At 38.4% G+C, this 19,318-nt stretch overlaps 1 protein-coding gene across 2 annotated transcripts in view; it reads left to right on the forward strand.

The window, feature by feature from the left end:
* The window catches only part of LOC107721814 (forkhead box protein N3-like), a 43,222-nt gene extending 23,939 nt beyond the window's left edge, over nucleotides 1–19,283 (forward strand). Inside the window, exons 2-7 of one of the 2 annotated variants that reach the window (XM_016529983.1) lie at nucleotides 788–1,304; nucleotides 1,770–1,803; nucleotides 9,324–9,472; nucleotides 11,930–11,988; nucleotides 15,432–15,540; nucleotides 18,238–19,283. In XM_016529983.1, coding sequence (XP_016385469.1) covers nucleotides 802–1,304; nucleotides 1,770–1,803; nucleotides 9,324–9,472; nucleotides 11,930–11,988; nucleotides 15,432–15,540; nucleotides 18,238–18,727 — 1,344 coding nt within the window. In that variant the 5' untranslated portion in view covers nucleotides 788–801 and the 3' untranslated portion in view covers nucleotides 18,728–19,283. Of the gene's footprint in view, nucleotides 1–787; nucleotides 1,339–1,769; nucleotides 1,804–9,323; nucleotides 9,473–11,929; nucleotides 11,989–15,431; nucleotides 15,541–18,237 lie in introns of both variants that reach the window. The other variant, XM_016529984.1, reaches the window with a different exon arrangement.
* The last annotated feature ends 35 nt before the right edge of the window (nucleotides 19,284–19,318 follow it).

A 19,318-nucleotide genomic window follows, 5' to 3' on the forward strand; every position in this document is an offset into this window, starting at 1 on the left:
TGGTTACACTTCATTTTAAGGTGTCCTTTGTAATTATAGATATAAGTACTGAGTAATATTAATTAACTACATGTACTTACTATATGGTTAGGGATTAGGGTTTGATTTAGGGTTACTTGCATGTAATTATGCATAATGAATTGTTATTATAATAGTAAGTACATGTAACGTGTAACAAGGACACCTTAAAATAAAGTGTTACCGAATTCTTTAACTATTTTTAACATTATTATTGATTTATATTGATATATAATATTGATATATAATCAATATGAAACCTGGGGGCCTTTTTAAATGCGGTTTTAATTATTTTAAATAATTTCAGTTGTTATAATTATATAATTTGTCTTAAATATCTCTTTATTTTATAATGAAATATTGCCGTTGTAATTTTTTATGTTGTTTAATTGTTTTATTTAATAAACTTAATAATAATAACAATATCATTAGTATTATTGTAGTCATATCGCTATATAATAGTAATGGTAATAATTATTATTATGATTATTATTATTATTTATTGTAGTCATATTGATATGTAATCCCAAAAAATTGGCCAAATTGTGCAGCCCTACAAACAAGCACAAACATAACACAAACAAACCTGGAAGTTTTTTAATGCCATTTTAAATCAGTTTTTATCACAAAAATCGCAGTTGTGTGTGAACTGCTTGTCCACAGATGCAAATAGATTCTACTTATATAAGAGCTCCAGTTAAGCCTTTTCAATTGTTTCCCCATAAAAACTAGCAACCACTTTACAGAGTGTTGTCTTGTGTCTCTGCAGGAGCCGAGGGCTGCATGGGTCCAGTGGTCATGCCCCCAGGGAAGAAGGCCGAGGGCCCCAGCAGTGGGAGTGTTGCGCGGGGTCTGAGTCAGCTCTACCAGGACACTGAGGCAGCTGACCTCTCTCTGGCCCTGTCTGCCTCCCTCAGCCGGGCCGAGGACGAGGAGCTGACCAGCCTCAGCTGGTTGCACGAGAGCACGGATCTTCTGACCAGCCTGGGTCACTCGGGCCTGCGTAGCGTTAGCCCCCTACAGGATGCTAACGGTGGCCGCGAGCCCTCATCCTCGCCGTCGTCCTCCCCTGAGCCCAGCGAGCCACCCTACCACCTGTCTACGGGTCCCAGCCACAAACCTCCCTATTCCTTTAGCTGCCTCATCTTCATGGCAATAGAGGACGCTCCCTCCAAGCGACTTCCTGTCAAAGACATCTACGGCTGGATACTGGAGCACTTCCCCTACTTCGCTAGCGCCCCCACTGGCTGGAAGAATTCAGTGCGTCATAATCTGTCGCTAAACAAATGCTTCAAAAAGGTGGATAAGGATCGCAGTCAGGTGAGGGCTTGTGTTTCTCTGAACGCTGAACACACACTTTCATCTTCCTGAGTGATTTTCCATCAATAGTTTATCGTCCTGGTGGCTTTTAAATACTTTTTACCCAGATGTGTTCACATGTTCTCGAATGCTTTTCCTTTTCAGTTGCAGTCTAGGAGTTCTTGCAGTCTATTGGGCTCATAATGAAGAAAAATCTTTTAAAAGCTTATTTTAAAACACATTTGACAACTTAGAAATGTACTATTCGCGCTGGCTTTGTATGGGTTTGACAAACTTTTATACCAATTTCAGAAAATGCTTCAATTTAATTATTTTGAAAATGTCAAGTTGTACGATGTTAATAACGCTTTCTACGCACATTGAATACATAATCTAAATTAATTCCAAGAAAGTTTTAAGAATTCAGTGCGTCATAATCTGTCGCTAAACAAATGCTTCAAAAAGGTGGATAAGGATCGCAGTCAGGTGAGGGCTTGTGTTTCTCTGAACGCTGAACACACACTTTCATCTTCCTGAGTGATTTTCCATCAATAGTTTATCATCCTAGTGGCTTTTAAATACATTTTACCCAGATGTGTTCACATGTTCTCGAATGCTTTTCCTTTTCAGTTGCATTCTAGGAGTTCTTGCAGTTGATTGGGCTCATAATGAAGAAAAATCTTTTAAAAGCGTATTTTAAAACACATTTGACAACTTAGAAATGTACTATTCGTACTCGCGCTGGCTTTGTATGGGTTTGACAAACTTTTATACCAATTTCAGAAAATGCTTCAATTTAATTATTTTGAAAATGTCAAGTTGTACGATGTTAATAACGCTTTCTACGCACATTGAATACATAATCTAAATTAATTCCAAGAAAGTTTTAAAATATATTATTCAAGTTTATTTTCAAATTTATGAATAATAACAAATTAATGAATTATTAATTTATAATTATCATTACCACAGAACATTTTTACAACCTGAACTAAACTGGTCATAAAAGGTATATGTGATATGATATTTCAAGAGATATATTGACTTTGATGGACAGTCGTGAGGGTCTGCAGTGGTCCTTTCTATGATATCATATCCGGTTTCATGTTTTTTTTCTGCATTTTGCAGACAAAGGTTTTTCAAATATTAAAGGCAGAGCAAGCGATTTCTGGTAGCCAATGTTGATATTTGAAATCACCAAAACAAACACGCCCCTACCCCAAAAGGGTCTTGCCCCTATTTTGATAGCTCCGCCCCACATAGCAGTAAAGCAGTTTTGTTCAAATATTTTTTTCTCTAGGAGGTAATAATAAGAGATTATGCCAAACTACTTAATAATTGTTTTCTTGTTAATTTTTTACATTACATTTTTACATTTTTTACATGTCCCCCACAAAAAAAAATAAAAAAAATAAAAAAAATAAAAAAAAATAAAAATTAATTTTTATACATAAATTAAAAGTCTCTGTATGTATGAATTGCATTTTAGCATTTTTTAAATAAATTAATAACTAGGACAGAACACATGAGCAACTTGTCATAGACCTATTAAAGCAGTATTAACCTTAAATCAAAGTCCAAATTGAATTTATGACCGATTAGTTCTAAGTGCCAGCTTAGTCAACAAAGACTTATTATTATGGTTTGTTTTTAAGAGATTTTATGAATGTGGGCTGTGGACATGTAAACAAGTGCTTGTCATAGACCTATTAAAGCAGTATTAACCTTAAATCAAAGTCCAAATCAACAAAGACTTATTATTATGGTTTGTTTTTAAGAGATTTTATGAATGTGGGCTGTGGACATGTAAACAAGTCCATGATTATAATCACAATATAGTACAGCTGTAATCAATGCGTGACTATAATCAAAATGCAATCATGCGTTTTGTTTAGATATGACAAATAATTGATCAAATCATCCACTGACATCAAAACAGATGAAAAGATTAACAAATCGCACCGTTTGCTCTGGCAGAGTGTGTTTGTATTATTATGCTTGTGTGCGCATAAGAGTGTGTTTGTACCTGTCTAAGCCGTCATCCTGTCATTTGGTTCTTAACTACGACCAAAAGAGTTTTCCGTGTATATGTATTCCCATAGCAACCGAGCTGTAGTTGACATGAAAAGCATGCTGTTTCTGTAGCAACAGCAAAACTGATTGGCTGCGTTGCTATGTGTGTGAGAAGATCTGTATATGTGTGTGTGGGTAAAATGTGGGAGTATTTCAGGGAAGTGGTATGAAGCACAGTGATCTGTTTTGGTGGGTAAAGATCAAGTTACTTGACCAGTTGTATTAGATTTCAAAATTAAGTAAATCTCTGGCAGAAGACCAAACTAAATGTTTATACAACCCTTCTGATATAGACTGTGATATAAAGGCAATATAGGCTGGGATATATATATAGGTTGTGTTATGTAGGAAATTAACTGAATTACATTTGAATGTATATGTGTTTAATTGTTTAATTTAGTTTCATTTTCCACTCTGATTGGAACAGGGAACTGATTTTTTTTTTTTTTCAAAATTCCTAAAGACTTTTTACTTAAAAGATATGTTTGTCTCTGAATATACTTAAATCATTAAAAGCCTCTTTTGATTTGTTTAAAAATAGAATTCAATCTCACACACCTCAGAAGGGTGTTTGAAGGAGAAGGGCAAACTAGTGAGTAGACTAAGTATAATGATTCACAGTGTGTTACTCAATAGCAGATGTTTAGACACTAAATGCTGTGGTAGATCAGTCCCAGCTTTCTTACAAGCCTCAGTCTTCAAAGATCCAGCCAAACCCCATAGGTTAAAGATCTCAAATGTGTCTGCACTCCACTCCAATGTAATTGTGCTTGAGTACTAAGCAAATGCAATTTTCAGTGCACTGTGTGTGCCTGTGTTTTAGAGGAATCATATTTTACACTTTTTAAAACTATTTTTCCCCCTGAAGTCCACTTATAATGTTAGTCAAAGTTGCTTAAGCCAAAATCAAATTTTACATGACACTTTTAATTAAGCATCCTCTTTTTTGTTTCTGTACCTTTAAGTATTCTATATGTAAATGTTATAATTACTAACCCAAGGGTGTCCGTAATACATGGAGAAAACATTTTGTTAACGTTCCCAATCGTCTCAGTTTAGTTGGCACATCCTCCAAAACCAGGCTCATGGAAACTCATTCTTCATCCAGGATTTTTTGAGCCAATCACATGAGCCGTAAAAAGCCATGTGGCTAAACACTCCGAAGCTGCAAAATTGTGTCGTGAGAACACTGTTTGGCTGATGGCACAAAAATAATGCACACATTCCCAAACCCTTGAAGTGGCGACTGTCTATTACAGGGGTGGCGAACGTCGGTCCTGGAGAGCCGCAGCCCTGCAGAGTTTTCCTTCAACCCTAATCAAACACACCTGAACAAGCTAATCAAGGTCTGAAGGGTTACTAGAAAGCTACAGGCAGGTGAGTTTTAATTAGGGTTGGAGCTGTACTCTGCAGGGCTTGTTAACGTTCCCAATCGTCTCAGTTTAGTTGGCACATGACCCTCCAAAACCAGGCTCATGGAAACTCATTCTTCATCCAGGATTTTTTGAGCCAATCACATGAGCCGTAAAAAGCCATGTGGCTAAACACTCCGAAGCTGCAAAATTGTGTCGTGAGAACACTGTTTGGCCGATGGAACAAAAATAATGCACACATTCCCAAACCCTTGAAGTGGCGACTGTCTATTACAGGGGTGGCGAACGTCGGTCCTGGAGAGCCGCAGCCCTGCAGAGTTTTCCTTCAACCCTAATCAAACACACCTGAACAAGCTAATCAAGGTCTGAAGGGTTACTAGAAAGCTACAGGCAGGTGAGTTTTAATCAGTCTTCAAAGATCCAGCCAAACCCCACAGGTTAAAGATCTCAAATGTGTCTGCACTCCACTCCAATGTAATTGTGCTTGAGTACTAAGCAAATGCAATTTTCAGTGCACTGTGTGTGCCTGTGTTTTAGAGGAATCATATTTTACACTTTTTAAAACTATTTTTCCCCCTGAAGTCCACTTATAATGTTAGTCAAAGTTGCTTAAGCCAAAATCAAATTTTACATGACACTTTTAATTAAGCATCCTCTTTTTTGTTTCTGTACCTTTAAGTATTCTATATGTAAATGTTATAATTACTAACCCAAGGGTGTCCGTAATACATGGAGAAAACATTTTGTTAACGTTCCCAATCGTCTCAGTTTAGTTGGCGGCACATCCTCCAAAACCAGGCTCATGGAAACTCATTCTTCATCCAGGATTTTTTGAGCCAATCACGTGAGCCGTAAAAAGCCATGTGGCTAAACACTCCGAAGCTGCAAAATTGTGTCGTGAGAACACTGTTTGGCTGATGGCACAAAAATAATGCACACATTCCCAAACCCTTGAAGTGGCGACTGTCTATTACATACTTTTAAAGAGCTTGGCAAAAACATCTGCTATCATGTAATGCAGTGATCCTCAAATCTGGCTCGCGAGATCCACTTTCCTGCAGAGTTTAGCTTTAACCCTAATCAAACACAGTTTTAATTAGGGTTGGAGCTGTACTCTGCAGGGCTGTGGCTCTCCAGGACCGGAGTTCGCCACCGCTGGTCTATTACATACTTTTAAAGAGCTTGGCAAAAACATCTGCTATCATGTAATGCAGTGATCCTCAAATCTAGCTCGCGAGATCCACTTTCCTGCAGAGTTTAGCTTTAACCCTAATCAAACACACCTGAGTTTGCTAATCAATGTCTTCAGGATCATTAGAAAATCACAGGTAGGTTTGTTTGATTAGGGTTGGAGCTAAACTCTGCAGGAAAGTGGATCTCGCGAGCCAGATTTGAGGATCACTGATGTAATGAATCATTTGCTGTTTTCTATTTTGTAACAATGCGTGGCAAATTTTGAATCAACGTACATGGGGATGCTTTCCAGGTCCAGATGTTGTTGTTGTTGCAGGAGGGACTAACTTGAATTTTCTAACCAGACAAACCTTGACCCCTCTCTTTGTGCAGGTTTACTTCACACTAGCAGTAATCTGGGGCAACCTAAATACTGATATGTGAGGTGTCATATGTAAATGAGGTTGTGTCAATGGAACCATGAAGATATCCAAATAAGCAAGTATTGCAACTTAGTTTCCAAAAATGGTCTGAGTGGAAAATCCAGTTTTCCATGATATGACCCCTTTAACATTCATGAAAATGTGTGTATACTTTATAAGACACGAGTAGAAACCTTCTCTTTTAAACATAGGCAATCATGTGTTCTGGCTCTCTCAGTGTAGAGTCTGTGGCAGAAATCTGCTTTCCTCATTTACCACGGTTGGGAAAGATTAGCACATAGGTCTGGACTGGGTTTAAAACGCCATCATTGTCTCCATGTAGACTGAGATACTCGTGCCAAACCCTCCTACCAGACAACCAACCATCCCTCTCTTCTACTTGTTGCCTTGGAGACCAGCGAAACCACAGGTGCATGTCTGCTCCTCCTCTGACTCCTGTAGAGAAGGGTCATGCGGTTCTGGCAGGGAGGTGAGCTGGAGCCGTACCCGGATGCCGTGCCGGAGCTGGTGAATGATGTACGTTAGTCTGTGATGTTGTTTTGCAGGCGTGTTGATAGCTAATTGAGGGCAGATGGAAGACTGGTGGGGGGAAGTTATGAATGAAGTCATGGGGAGTGTATTTGAATTACCCTGCACCCCGGGCGGAAACGGCACATTGGGCCAATGGCTCCTCCAGCAGTATAAAACACACACACAGAAATATGAACACGAACACACACAGAAATTTGAAATAAAGTTGCTTCCTCCAACCATTTGGCAATTGCTAGTTTGTCGGCCCGTCTAATCAAACCTTTCCCTTAATTGCCTTGTGTGGTGTGTCAGTAAACACTGTTGATCATTGCTATAGCGACTGTTCTGTAACTACGATAATATCAGAGTGCTTTCACCATCCCGTCTCACTTATTTTTGTGCTTAATACGAGAGCCGAGATCAAAGCCGCACGGGTTGAATTTCATGCCTTGTGTGAGTTGTGTTTTTTGGTAAAGTGAAATGTGGCTCTGGAAGCCCCTGATGGAGGGCAGACAGCTTAATTAGGTGGAGAACGGCTTCTTTGATCTAAAAATATATGTCAGTGTTGCCTGTTGAGGCAGTTTTAAAGGTGACTGTGTTCACTTGACAACAAGGGTCTCGAGTGCTAGGTCTAATCCTCCATCCCGCTTTTCGGTTTCCTCAATACTTTGCAAATATGTAATCTTAGATAATGTACGATTTATTTCAAAATATATACATGCCATTACTTTGAAGGTTCTTGAGAACATCAGGCTAATCTGAGTTCTATTTTAAATCTGCGTTTAGAGTAGGGCTCTTTAACACCAGTGCTGGAGGGCCAGTGTCCTGCAGACTTTAGTCCAGTTTAGCGCACCATGCAAGTAATTCCGAACACCTTAATTAGCTTGTTGGGGTTAGAGCTAAATTCAAGAGGACACTGACCCCACCGGACTGCATTTGAAAAACCCTGATTTAGAGGTATGATTCTTTCTAGGGCTGCATGAGGTCCCGTTTTCCTATCCTAGACGAGCCCCCAGTTTGTCTGCGTTTAGAGCGGTTGTTTTCAATTTTGTATGTCTCTCTTATTAAACACACCTGTTTCAGATAGGAAAGAGCTTCGTGAACTGAACTGAAGCGAGTGTGTCAGAAAAGAGAGACATGCTAAATGTGCAGTGCTGTGGGTCCCCAGGTCCTGGAAGTGAAAGGGAAAATGTAGCCAACTATGGTGTCTCATGCTCGGAATTTGTGCTCTGCATTTAACCCATCCTAGTGCACACACACACAGCAGTGAGTAGTGAACAAACACACACACACCGTGAACACACACCAGCAGTGGGCAGCGCCAGGGGAGCAGTTGGGGGTTCGGTACCTTGCTCAAGGGTTAGGAGTACATTCACTCCCCCCACCTACAATCCCTGCCGGTACCGAGACTCAAACCTGTGACTTTTGGACTTGGGTTACAACTCTAACGATTAGGCCACGACTGCCCCCAACACAGAGCAAGCCAGCCAGGAGAGCTATTATATGTCAGGTTAACATAGAAATGGTTGCCAATTCTGATCGTGAAGAGATACCTTTCTGCAGACTTCAGGTCCAACTTGTTACCTGTTGTTTTCAGGTGACCCTGAACCCCTTGATTAGCTGGTCCAGGTGTGTTTGATTAGGGTTGGAGCAGCACCTCAGCAGCATGGTAGCCCTCGAGGAGCAGGGGTTGGATACCCTTAGTTTAGAGCAGTGGTTTTCAACCACGTTCTTGGATCCCCAACACTGCACATTTTACATGTCTCCTTAATCGAACACACCTGATTCAGCACATCAGCTCATTAGTAGTGGCTGCAAGACCTGAAATTGGTGTGTCAGACAAAGGAGAGATATTCAATGTGCTGTGTTTGGGGGGGCTCAAGGAACATGGTTGGGATCCTGGAAGGCCAGTGTCCTGTAGAATGTAGCTCCAACCAGCTCCAAAACACCTGCCTAGAAGTTTCTAATAATCCTGAAGGTCTTGGTTTAGGTGTGTTTGATTAGGGTTGTAGCTAAACTCTGCAGGACAGTGGCCCTCCAGGAACTGAATTTGACACCCCTGGTTTAGAGGTATGATTCTTTCTTGGGCTCTGTGAGGTTCCTATCCCGGATGAGCCTCCAATTTAATGTGTTCTTACAATAGGACTTGGCAACTCTCACCCTTGAGGTCCACTTCACCCTAGGGGGTGGTCCTTAGCTCCAATCCAGATCAAACTCACCTGCCTAATAGCTTTCTAGTAATCCTGAAGACTTTGATTGGCTTGCTTATGTGTGTTTGATTAGGGTTAGAACTAAACTCTGCTGGAAAGTGGATCTGGAGGGTCAGAGTTGCCCACATTTGCTGCACAGTATCTCGCAATATTATTAATCTTATTAAAGATGCTGAAAGATTGAAGATGTAACATGACAGTAATTTGTCTTTTTTGTATTTTAGAGTATAGGAAAGGGTTCACTCTGGTCTATTGATCCTGACTACAGACACAATCTGATTCAGGCACTAAAGAAAACTCCATATCATCCGTATTCCCCTCGGCTTCCAAAACCTTCTACCTCCCCATCTGCCTCTCCTCAGCAATACCACAGGTAATGCCTGAATTTCTCACTCAGTTTTTTTTTTTTTGGGCCGTCCATTTCTTGTTCTTTTTCCTCTCTTTTCTTTTCTTCTGCACCTACCAGTTATTGCTTTTTTCCTCTTCATCGGGTTGTTTTCTTCTGGTACTTTGATTCACACTTTCCATTTTGTGTGGCCCTGAAAATCATAGTCCAGACTTTTCCATTTCTAAAGAAAGAGCATGAGCACAAAACCCTGCCTTAGTGTGGAATAACAAAACGTGACTGAGAGGACGTTAACTTTACCATGGTATGAATAATTTTGCCAGTAAAAGAGTCTCGGATTAAACAAAACTTCTCTTTACCTTTAAGAAAGAGAAAGATAGGAAGACCGAAGGGAGCAAAGATCATATACTACAAGCCTTTCTTTGGTGGCCTCTCTTATGACCTTCCTGTGAAGAAGAACACATTGATCTGGTGTGTTAAGGTTTTGGGTCAGTACCTCACTCATTCCTGAACACTCTGTCAGCAACTGGACATGGTCCTCTGGGGAATCTGTGGGATGTAAAGAAACGGCACACGCTTGCCCTTCCTGAGTCGTTTCTTCTCCTCTGCTGTTGCTGTGACGACCAGAGTACCTCCATGGCAACACATGCATAAGACAGGTAGAATAGTAGCACAAAGATATTTGTCTGGCAAAAGAAGAAAAAAACAGAGATAGGACAGACAGTTAGTGCTAAGAAATACATTATAGGCTTAGCAACACTAAACTCCATAGCAACAGAAGATGTCGGGTGCCTGTTTTCTTGCTTTTTCCTTGATCCCCCCCACTTCCTCTTGTGGGATGAAGGATCTCCTCTCAGTAGTTTGTGGTATCTAGTTCTTTTTTAGGAAATGAAAGTCAGTTACTGTGTAAACAGTTGTACAGTCAATTATACAGTTGTTCTGTTTACAAACACAAAGCTTTTTAGTCTTTCAGCTTGATATTTTTTTGTCAGTTTAATGTAATTTAAGTTGAAATGACTTGTACAACCAAGTACTTATACTTAAAAATTTAAGGCAGCAACTGAACTAAAGTGTTTAAGTTGAAATAGGTGGATTTTTTTCACATTGTGGAAACAGCTTCATATGATAGCTTAAATGGTTTTAGGTGGCCTTTGGATGGTCCAGGCTAGTTTAGACGGTTTATTTAATAAAAGTTGCGATATAACATATAGTGACAGATCCTTTCTTCCATATTGTGGCCTATATCCGTGTAAAACAGTTTTCGGTTGGGTGGTTGCGGATTGGATGCAGGCAGATCTCATCGTGAGCTTGGAGTCAATTGTAAGAACAAGGCGGGGTTTAAGCTGAGAAAATTATTGGAGAAGTTTGGAATATGTTCCCGGCATATTCTGACATTTCCACAAAAGATTGAGTTGGCATTTTGATAAAATTATAAGGTAAATTATAAATATATACTGTATATATATATATATATTAGTGCTGGGCAGTATACCGGTTCATACCGAATACCGGTGTTTATTTTTGTTATGATATGAATTTTTAAAACACTGCAATACCGGTGTATGACGCTTAAACAACGTTCGGAACGAGACACTGTTTTAAAGGGGCCCCTTTTCACTGTTGCACTGTGTTGAGGGAACAGCTGTATGTGTTACTAGGCGTTAAATTAAACCCACGCGTGGATTATTCAAAATAAGATCTATAACATGCATTTAGAAAATAGATTGGGTGAATTTCCATTTTATGCTGACTTTAATGTGTGTTTTAATGAGTGGCAATACTTTAAAGAAATTATTCTTTTTTTTATTACTTTATGGTTGTTGTAATTGATATCTGATACCTATTTCTTTAATCTATCCACTGGCATACTAATGCATTTATTATGCAATTAGAACCGCTCACACTCAACACAAAAATTTCACCACTAGTCTAATTTGCACTTATTATTAATTTGCTGATCTATGCATATCAGACCTACAAAATCCCAGGATCGACAGTGGGATTAATGAGATAAGATAAATGTGATGTCAGTCTGCCTGTCTGTGAACCCCAACACCCTCAACTGTTCCTATCATGTGAAAAAGTGTGAGTTTGAGGATCTGATTTCAGGACTAAAGGACTGAGTCAATCTAAGTTAAAGGATAATATAGACTGTTATTGGAAGTACAAGCCATTTGGATCCATTGCTTTGTGCTGTCTATAACGAGTAATCATGGTAAATAATGGGATTTCCAAGCCTCGCCTGAAAGTCTGTAACAGTTCAATTAGATTCTTGCTCTACCTCTCAGTCTCCAGTTTGCATTCCACACCATCATATCTCATATATACTTAGAGTTTCCTCCACTGCTTTTATCTGACTTTGAATAGGATTTCAGAAGTTGATGATACAAAAGTGTTTTTCATTATGTGATTTTATCACTCAGTGCTTTTCACAGTATCTGGATTTTCGCTCTAACATTCTCGCTCTGTGTATATGTTCTTCAGTCCTCCACTATGGCCAGGAAGTCCACTCTTCAGAAAAAATGGTGGAGTGCTCTTACAAGGTAAAAGCCCTATGTTTTTTTTTGTCATTTCTTCTATTCTGTTTCTTAAAGACTCCATTATATCAAAAGTTTTGTGGGTTTTAGTCCATTTATTGGCTTTGAAACCATCTATATGCTAGTGTATTCCTTTAATATTTTTTACATAAGTTTTCTATTTTAAAATGCAATTTATTCATGTAATTTTAAAGCTGAATTTTGAGCACATTACTCCGTGTTCAGTGTCACATGATCCTTCATAAATCATTCTAATATGATGATTTGCTGCTCAAGAAACATTTCTTATCAGTTTGGAAAACATTTGTTCTGCTTATTTTTGTGGAAACCATGATTTTTTCAGGATTCTTTAATGAATAGAAAGTTCAAAAGAAAAACATTTCTTTGAAATATAAATTTAAAAAAATATATGTAAATGTCTTTACTGTCATTCTTGATCGATTTATGCATCCTTGCGGAGTAAATGTTAATTTATTTCCTTAAATAAATAAATAAACATACTATCTATAATACAGGAAAACAGAACAAAACATATTGATGACTCATCCTGTACTACACAGATTTTTGTCCAATATAATGCTCTTTAGAATAAAATAACCCACCTCCTAATACCACCTGCCACCGTCCAGCAAATAGCAAATCATGTTTGTGGCTGTGACGTAACCTTTTAGCTTATTAGCCTATTACCCATGTAAAAGTATTTTTAAAAAAGGTTATGAGTCCTCTGATATGTCCCACCCAAACTTCCAGTTTTAATAGGAAATATGTCAAAACAGGAAAGAAAACTGTGCCTGTCAAGTGATTTTATGTGCTTTTTAAAAGCACCTTGCAAGAGATCCTTGATTTTGATTTATAAAAAACCCTCTTTATTACACAAATAGCTACATTTCGCCTACGGATTACCTTTGCAATATCTTGGGAATCACTGATTCTCTCATTTCCCACAACTGCTCCTTCATCTCTCTCTTTCAGTCCATCTGTTTGTCTCTCTCTCTCTTTCACTCCCTGTTGGTGTCCCAGCCGTTTAAATGTCCATTCGATTCCAATCAGGGTGCTCTCTTTCCACTCCACCGTGAGCAGCTAAATGGAAGGAAATGGATACATTATCTGTCTGTAGTGGCTCCTCTCTCCTTCTCGTCTGCTCTTGATAATGGAATAATGGAGGCAGAGCTGCCTGTGAAAACTGTCTGAGCAGGGCTATTGGCGTTTGAGTGATGTGAATGTCTTGATGGCTGTCTACAAGCAAAGAGCTCAGTGTGTGTGTATGTGTGTCAAGTGCTCGACTGGACAGTCTTAGCTTAAGGCCGCTTCACTTAAGCTTGCTACTAGCCAGTGTCTTAGTGCTTACAGTTTGTGAGTGGTTGGACAACTGTGAAGGCTGTCTAGTGTCCTTTTGCCGTGTCTCTTAAAGCGATAGTTCACGCAAAAATTTGCTCACACTCAGGAGATTAACTGGAGAATCACGTTGTGCCTGCTGTGAAACCGGTAGCATCAACAGTGGATTGAATACTATTATTGACCTTTCAGCAAATCAGTTAAGCGAAAATAACATCACCTAGTTAATATTTATGGTGGAATGGTTTAGAATGTGTCCATCCCACTTTTCAGTCCTGCTCACCTTCATGTTGCTCCAGACCCAAATGGCTTTCTTCCGATGAGATGTTTAGCAGAATGTTCACGCTGCTCTTTTCCATGCAGAAAGGGGCTGCCAGGCGCCAAAAAAGCCATAAAAATAATTCTGAACCATAGCTTTGTTTTAGGAAAGTGGCTCTCAACCACACTCTTCTAAGTTAAACTAAGTTTAACTTTTTACGTTCTTTAGATCAGTGGTTCCCAACCCTGGTCCTGGAGGCACCCCAACACTGCACGTTTTGCATGTCTCCTTAATCAAACACACCTGATTCAGGTCATCAGCTCATTAGTAGAGACTCCAAGACCTGAAATTGGTGTGTTAGAGAAAGGAGACATGCAAAATGTGTTGGGGTGCCTCCAGGACCAGGGTTGGGAACCACTGCTTTAGATTATTAAGATGTTCTTCACACTAAGAATAAAAATTATTTAGGAACTTTTCAGTGAAAGGTTCTTTCGGGGAACCAAAAATGGTTCTTCTACACATCACAAAAAAAAAATCTTTTGGAACCTTTATTTTTAGGAGTGCAGGGAGCCGCGATCCATAAGGGGCCCTTAGCACAATTCCAAGGCAGCCACAAGATGTAAAAATTTATTGGAATAAGCTAAAAGCTCATTTTTAGCTACAAATCTTATGACATCGTATTTCCACATTTAGCCATGTTTCCGTGGAGTTTTGGAAAAATTAGAGAATTTTCAAAGAGTGATTTCGAGACCTCAGAAAATCGTGGAAATTAAGTAGTCATGGACAGTTTATGATGAATATATGTTTTTTTCTAGTTTTGTCAAGCTCTAAAATATTTTATTAGGCAGAAATTGTTGAGAAATTGCATTCTCATATGTAATTAAAAATAATAATAATAATAAAAACCCTGTAAAAATACCCCCAAACTACTGGATTATTATTGAATTATTTTAATAATAGTTAAAATTAAGGAATTGAATTATTAATATATAATAATTATTTTAATATAACCACTCTATTAAAAAAATGAACACAAGCAGCTTTGTCATTACAGCTGAAGTAGCAGAAATATCTTAGCCCACATGGTTAGAGTATTGTCTTGGACAGTGGGGAGGCATGAAATCAAAAGGGTTGAGCACGACTGTTTTAGTGCTTGTCATCTCTTGTTCTCCTTTAAAGGGATAGTTCACCCAAAAATGAAAATTCTTTCATTAATTACTCACCTTCATGTTGTTCCAAACCCCTAAGATCTTCGTTCATTTTTGAAAGACAAATTAAGATATTTTTGATGAAATCCGAGAGCTTTCTGACCCTGCATAGACAGCATGGGAACTACCACATTCAAGGCCCAGAAAGTTAGTAAGGACATCGTTAAAATAGTCCATGTCACATCAGTGGTTCAACCGTAATTTTATGAAGCTACAAGAATACTTTTTGTGCACAAAGAAAACAAAAATAACTTTATTCAACAGTTTCTTCTCTTCCATGTCAGTCTTCGACGCGTCTTCACGATGGTAGCTCGACGCATGTGTGCATTCCTCTGCTTGTAAACAAGGCGCAGCGCATGCAGGTTCCACATCAGAACGGCGGCTCCTGCGTCAGCAGCATCACACGCATACGTTGTGGTACTCTCTTGAACGCGCGGCGAACTACCCCTTTATGCATTTCTTTAAGAGATGTTTTCCTATACATTACCTTAGGAGATTTAATGTAGATATTGTATGAGCAAAACAAATGCTCAGAGAGGAGCATAAACTGCCTGTTCTGCAGTCGAATAGAAGCAGTGCAATCCATTCCAGTATTTTCTTTGTGTATTTTATGCTATGAATTGTAATTGGGGGTTTGTTTTTCACAGTTCCACAGAGAGTGATACAGCATAGCTCACGTGTTGCTGCTCAGGGGCTCTTTCCAGTTATCAGACCCCTTCCTTTGAGTCCTGTGAGCAAGAGGACCACAGCCGTGAGGTTAGTATGTCCTTCTCCATCAGTGTTGGTATTGTTACCTCAACTATTGAAATTTTTGGTAACTGAAATAAAGCTGAAATAAAATCAAATATAAATATTAGATAAAAAAAACTTAAATATTAAAAATTTAATGAAAAATCGAAATGTTGTGATTGGCAACTAACTGAAGTGAACAGATTTAAGCTGAAGTAAAAAAAAAAATAAACTAAAGAAAACTAAAACTCAAATATGAATTAAAGATAAATAGAGATGTTAAGAAATAATAAAAATGCCAAAGCACTTGAAACTTAAACTAAAAGTAAAATGAAAATATAAAAATAACAGCTAATTCAAAATGTTAATAAATACTACAATAGTGTATAACTAATACTAAAATAACACTGGTCACAAACTCCTTTAATTAATATAAATGGAGCTGACAGAAAAAATGATTAACTGAAAAAGACTCCTTTTTCTACTTGCTTATGAAAAAAATCCAAAATCCAAAGCTGTTCTAAAATAGTTATTGTGTTAGTGTTATCTTGTTTTATGCCATTAAAATATAGTTTTTTATTTAAATTTTTTACAAAATTTTGTTAGATTTGTGCTTAAAACATGAAAAACTATTTAATGATATAAAATTAAGAGATAAATAGAAAAGATCAAATATTGGATATTTTCCAGTATTGGCTATTTTAAAGCTGCAGTCCATAAGTTTTGCCTCTTTGTCGCCATCTCTGTTTGAAAACCTGCAATTGCAGCTGTGTGTGGAATTATCTTCCTTGCGTGGGTTGTGCGGCGGCACGGCTCCAGCGCAGATGAATCTAATGTTTTGAGGAGTATGTGTGGCAGTCAGTCACCGCACCGGTGTGGATATTGTACTTTGCACTCACAGATTCTAGCCTACGTCTTGGAATATATGACTCAAATAAGGTCATTTGGAATATATGACTCAAAGTGAAAAATATTTCACCGGATATTGTCATCTGAACAAGTAAGTAACAAGTCTGCCACGTTTGTTCTGACCAACTGAGGAAAGAAGCATTACCATAAATCACGCTACCAATGGTGATTTAATCTAAATTAGCTCATATCACATCAAACCGTGCAAATTATTATTATTGTTATACTTTATTCTCAAATTGTTAACGTCAACAACATCAGAATTGCATGACTTCGAGTATAGTGTGTATAAGCGAGTAGATTTCAATTTCTGTACAGTCTAATCTCTAATTGTCATACCACTCGAATTTCATATTAAAAAATTCTTTTTAACCCAAAAAGCAAATTATGCTCCCTTCGAACTGGTTGTCTTTAAAATACAAATCTTGTGTAATCCCAGGCTATCTGTAATCAGAAGCACATTTAAAACTGGAATATAATTGTATAATTGTAGTCCTTTCTGGATTACAATCCGCCATCAAAATGATAAATTTAATTATTCCGGCTGCTGTGAGAAAAGGCTATAAACGATCCGCCACCTGCAGGATCCTCACATGCGATAGCCTAGTAGCCGGGACAACTTCTATTGTGTTATCTTGTTTTATGCCATTAAAATATAGTTTTTTATTTAAATTTTTTACAAAATTTTGTTAGATTTGTGCTTAAAACATGAAAAACTATTTAATGATATAAAATTAAGAGATAAATAGAAAAGATCAAATATTGGATATTTTCCAGTATTGGCTATTTTAAAGCTGCAGTCCATAAGTTTTGCCTCTTTGTCGCCATCTCTGTTTGAAAACCTGCAATTGCAGCTGTGTGTGGAATTATCTTCCTTGCGTGGGTTGTGCGGCGGCACGGCTCCAGCGCAGATGAATCTAATGTTTTGAGGAGTATGTGTGGCAGTCAGTCACCGCACCGGTGTGGATATTGTACTTTGCACTCACAGATTCTAGCCTACGTCTTGGAATATATGACTCAAATAAGGTCATTTGGAATATATGACTCAAAGTGAAAAATATTTCACCGGATATTGTCATCTGAACAAGTAAGTAACAAGTCTGCCACGTTTGTTCTGACCAACTGAGGAAAGAAGCATTACCATAAATCACGCTACCAATGGTGATTTAATCTAAATTAGCTCATATCACATCAAACCGTGCAAATTATTATTATTGTTATACTTTATTCTCAAATGATTAATGTTAACAACATCAAGCAGAAAAGGAGAATAAAATCAAATGTGCTTTTACCCAGGTTTACCTGTAGTCCTGTTGTAAAAACATTATTATAAGCTAACCATTGTGAATCGGGCTAAAGTAAGGCGATAGTTTCGAACACTGGCTGGTTATGTACTTGCTCAAATATTGATTTCGGATAATTTTTAACCAAAAAAAGTTACGGACTGCAGCTTTAATTTTGCATGTTCTTTTTCATATGTTTACATTTAGAGTACATTTGCCGTCATCTAACGCTCACTTAAAATTAATCTTTAAAAACACTAATAATTGAATAACAGTGTTAAATATAATCTTTATCAAAAATAAAAATGATTACTGTGTTATTCATATATAGCATTTTAAATGATTGATTTTAGTTTCTAGTATTTAGTTTTTCATTTATTTTGAATTTTAATATCAGCCATTTATTGGTTATCGGCCATGACATAACACTCTGTGTATACCTTCAATACACTACAAGTCATATTGGATAATAGCGTCTGTGTAACTGTAATATTTTCAACAATGATTTGCATCTGTCGGTCTGTCTTAACAGATCAGCCCTGGGCGATTATCTGACACGGGGTAAAAACAGCCTGTGCAGTGACTCTCCTCCACCCAGCGATGATCAGCAGGAGGACCACACATACAGCAGCTCGCAGTCCCTAAATACAAAGGGGGACATTTCTTCCTCCCTCTCCTCCTGCTCCACTCAGGGTTCCCTCTCTGCCTACAGCCCCGGTCAGGAGGTGACGCTCACTGAGGTCAAGGAGGAGCAAAAAGACTTTCCGCTGGATGCCACACCACCTCCTTCCCAGCTGCTCCAGTGCAGAAGACTGCTGTGGACCAAAGGTCACCCTCGGACCCCCGGCGACACGCTTCCCCTGAAGAAGAGACGGGCGGAAAAGCTCCTGGTCAAAGAGGAGGAAGACGAGGAGATGGAGGCGGCGGGGTCGTTGCTTCACCTGGCTGGCATGCGCACTGGTGTGAATAAAAACGCTCAGCGTACGTGTAAAAAGGAGGTGAAAGAGGAAGCCAATGATTAGCAATGAACGAAAATCCCGTTAACACAGATCTAACTTCTGTTCCAGGATATCAGGTGAATTCTAGTCAGTTGTTGCAATATCAATAAAATCACTGTTGTCCCTTGTTAAATTTGATTTCCCGGGTGAAAGATTCTCATGTTCATGTTGTTTTGTGTGTGTGTGTGTGTGTGTGTGAAGAGGGGAAAATTTCATAGTAAAATTTGGGTCTTTTGAGTGAAAAATTTATTAATGTTTCTTTCTTTTAATTCATCAAGCCTACCGAACAATTTAAAAGAATTATGTTGTAGCAGTTCACATCAGAAAGCTGAACGGAGAGATTTTATATGCTGCTCTCAAGTGTGCCAAAGATATGATACCTGTTGATGAAAGTGCAGCTAATCCATGCACACTTAGTAAGACCAATAATAGTTTCAAAAATAGTGATACCAACCTATACTACAAAAAACATCAGATGAATATCTGGGTCAGTGGCATGATGCTCAGTTGTCTTGGTCTGGTTTTAAAGGGGTCATCGGATGCTACATGCACTTTTACAAGTTGTTTGAACTGAAATGTGTGTTGGCAGTGTGTGTACACAACCACCCTATAATG

Source organism: Sinocyclocheilus rhinocerous, unplaced genomic scaffold, assembly GCF_001515625.1.
Source record: "Sinocyclocheilus rhinocerous isolate Xijiao unplaced genomic scaffold, SAMN03320098_v1.1 scaffold4561, whole genome shotgun sequence".
In the NCBI taxonomy this organism is placed as follows: Eukaryota; Metazoa; Chordata; class Actinopteri; order Cypriniformes; family Cyprinidae; genus Sinocyclocheilus; species Sinocyclocheilus rhinocerous.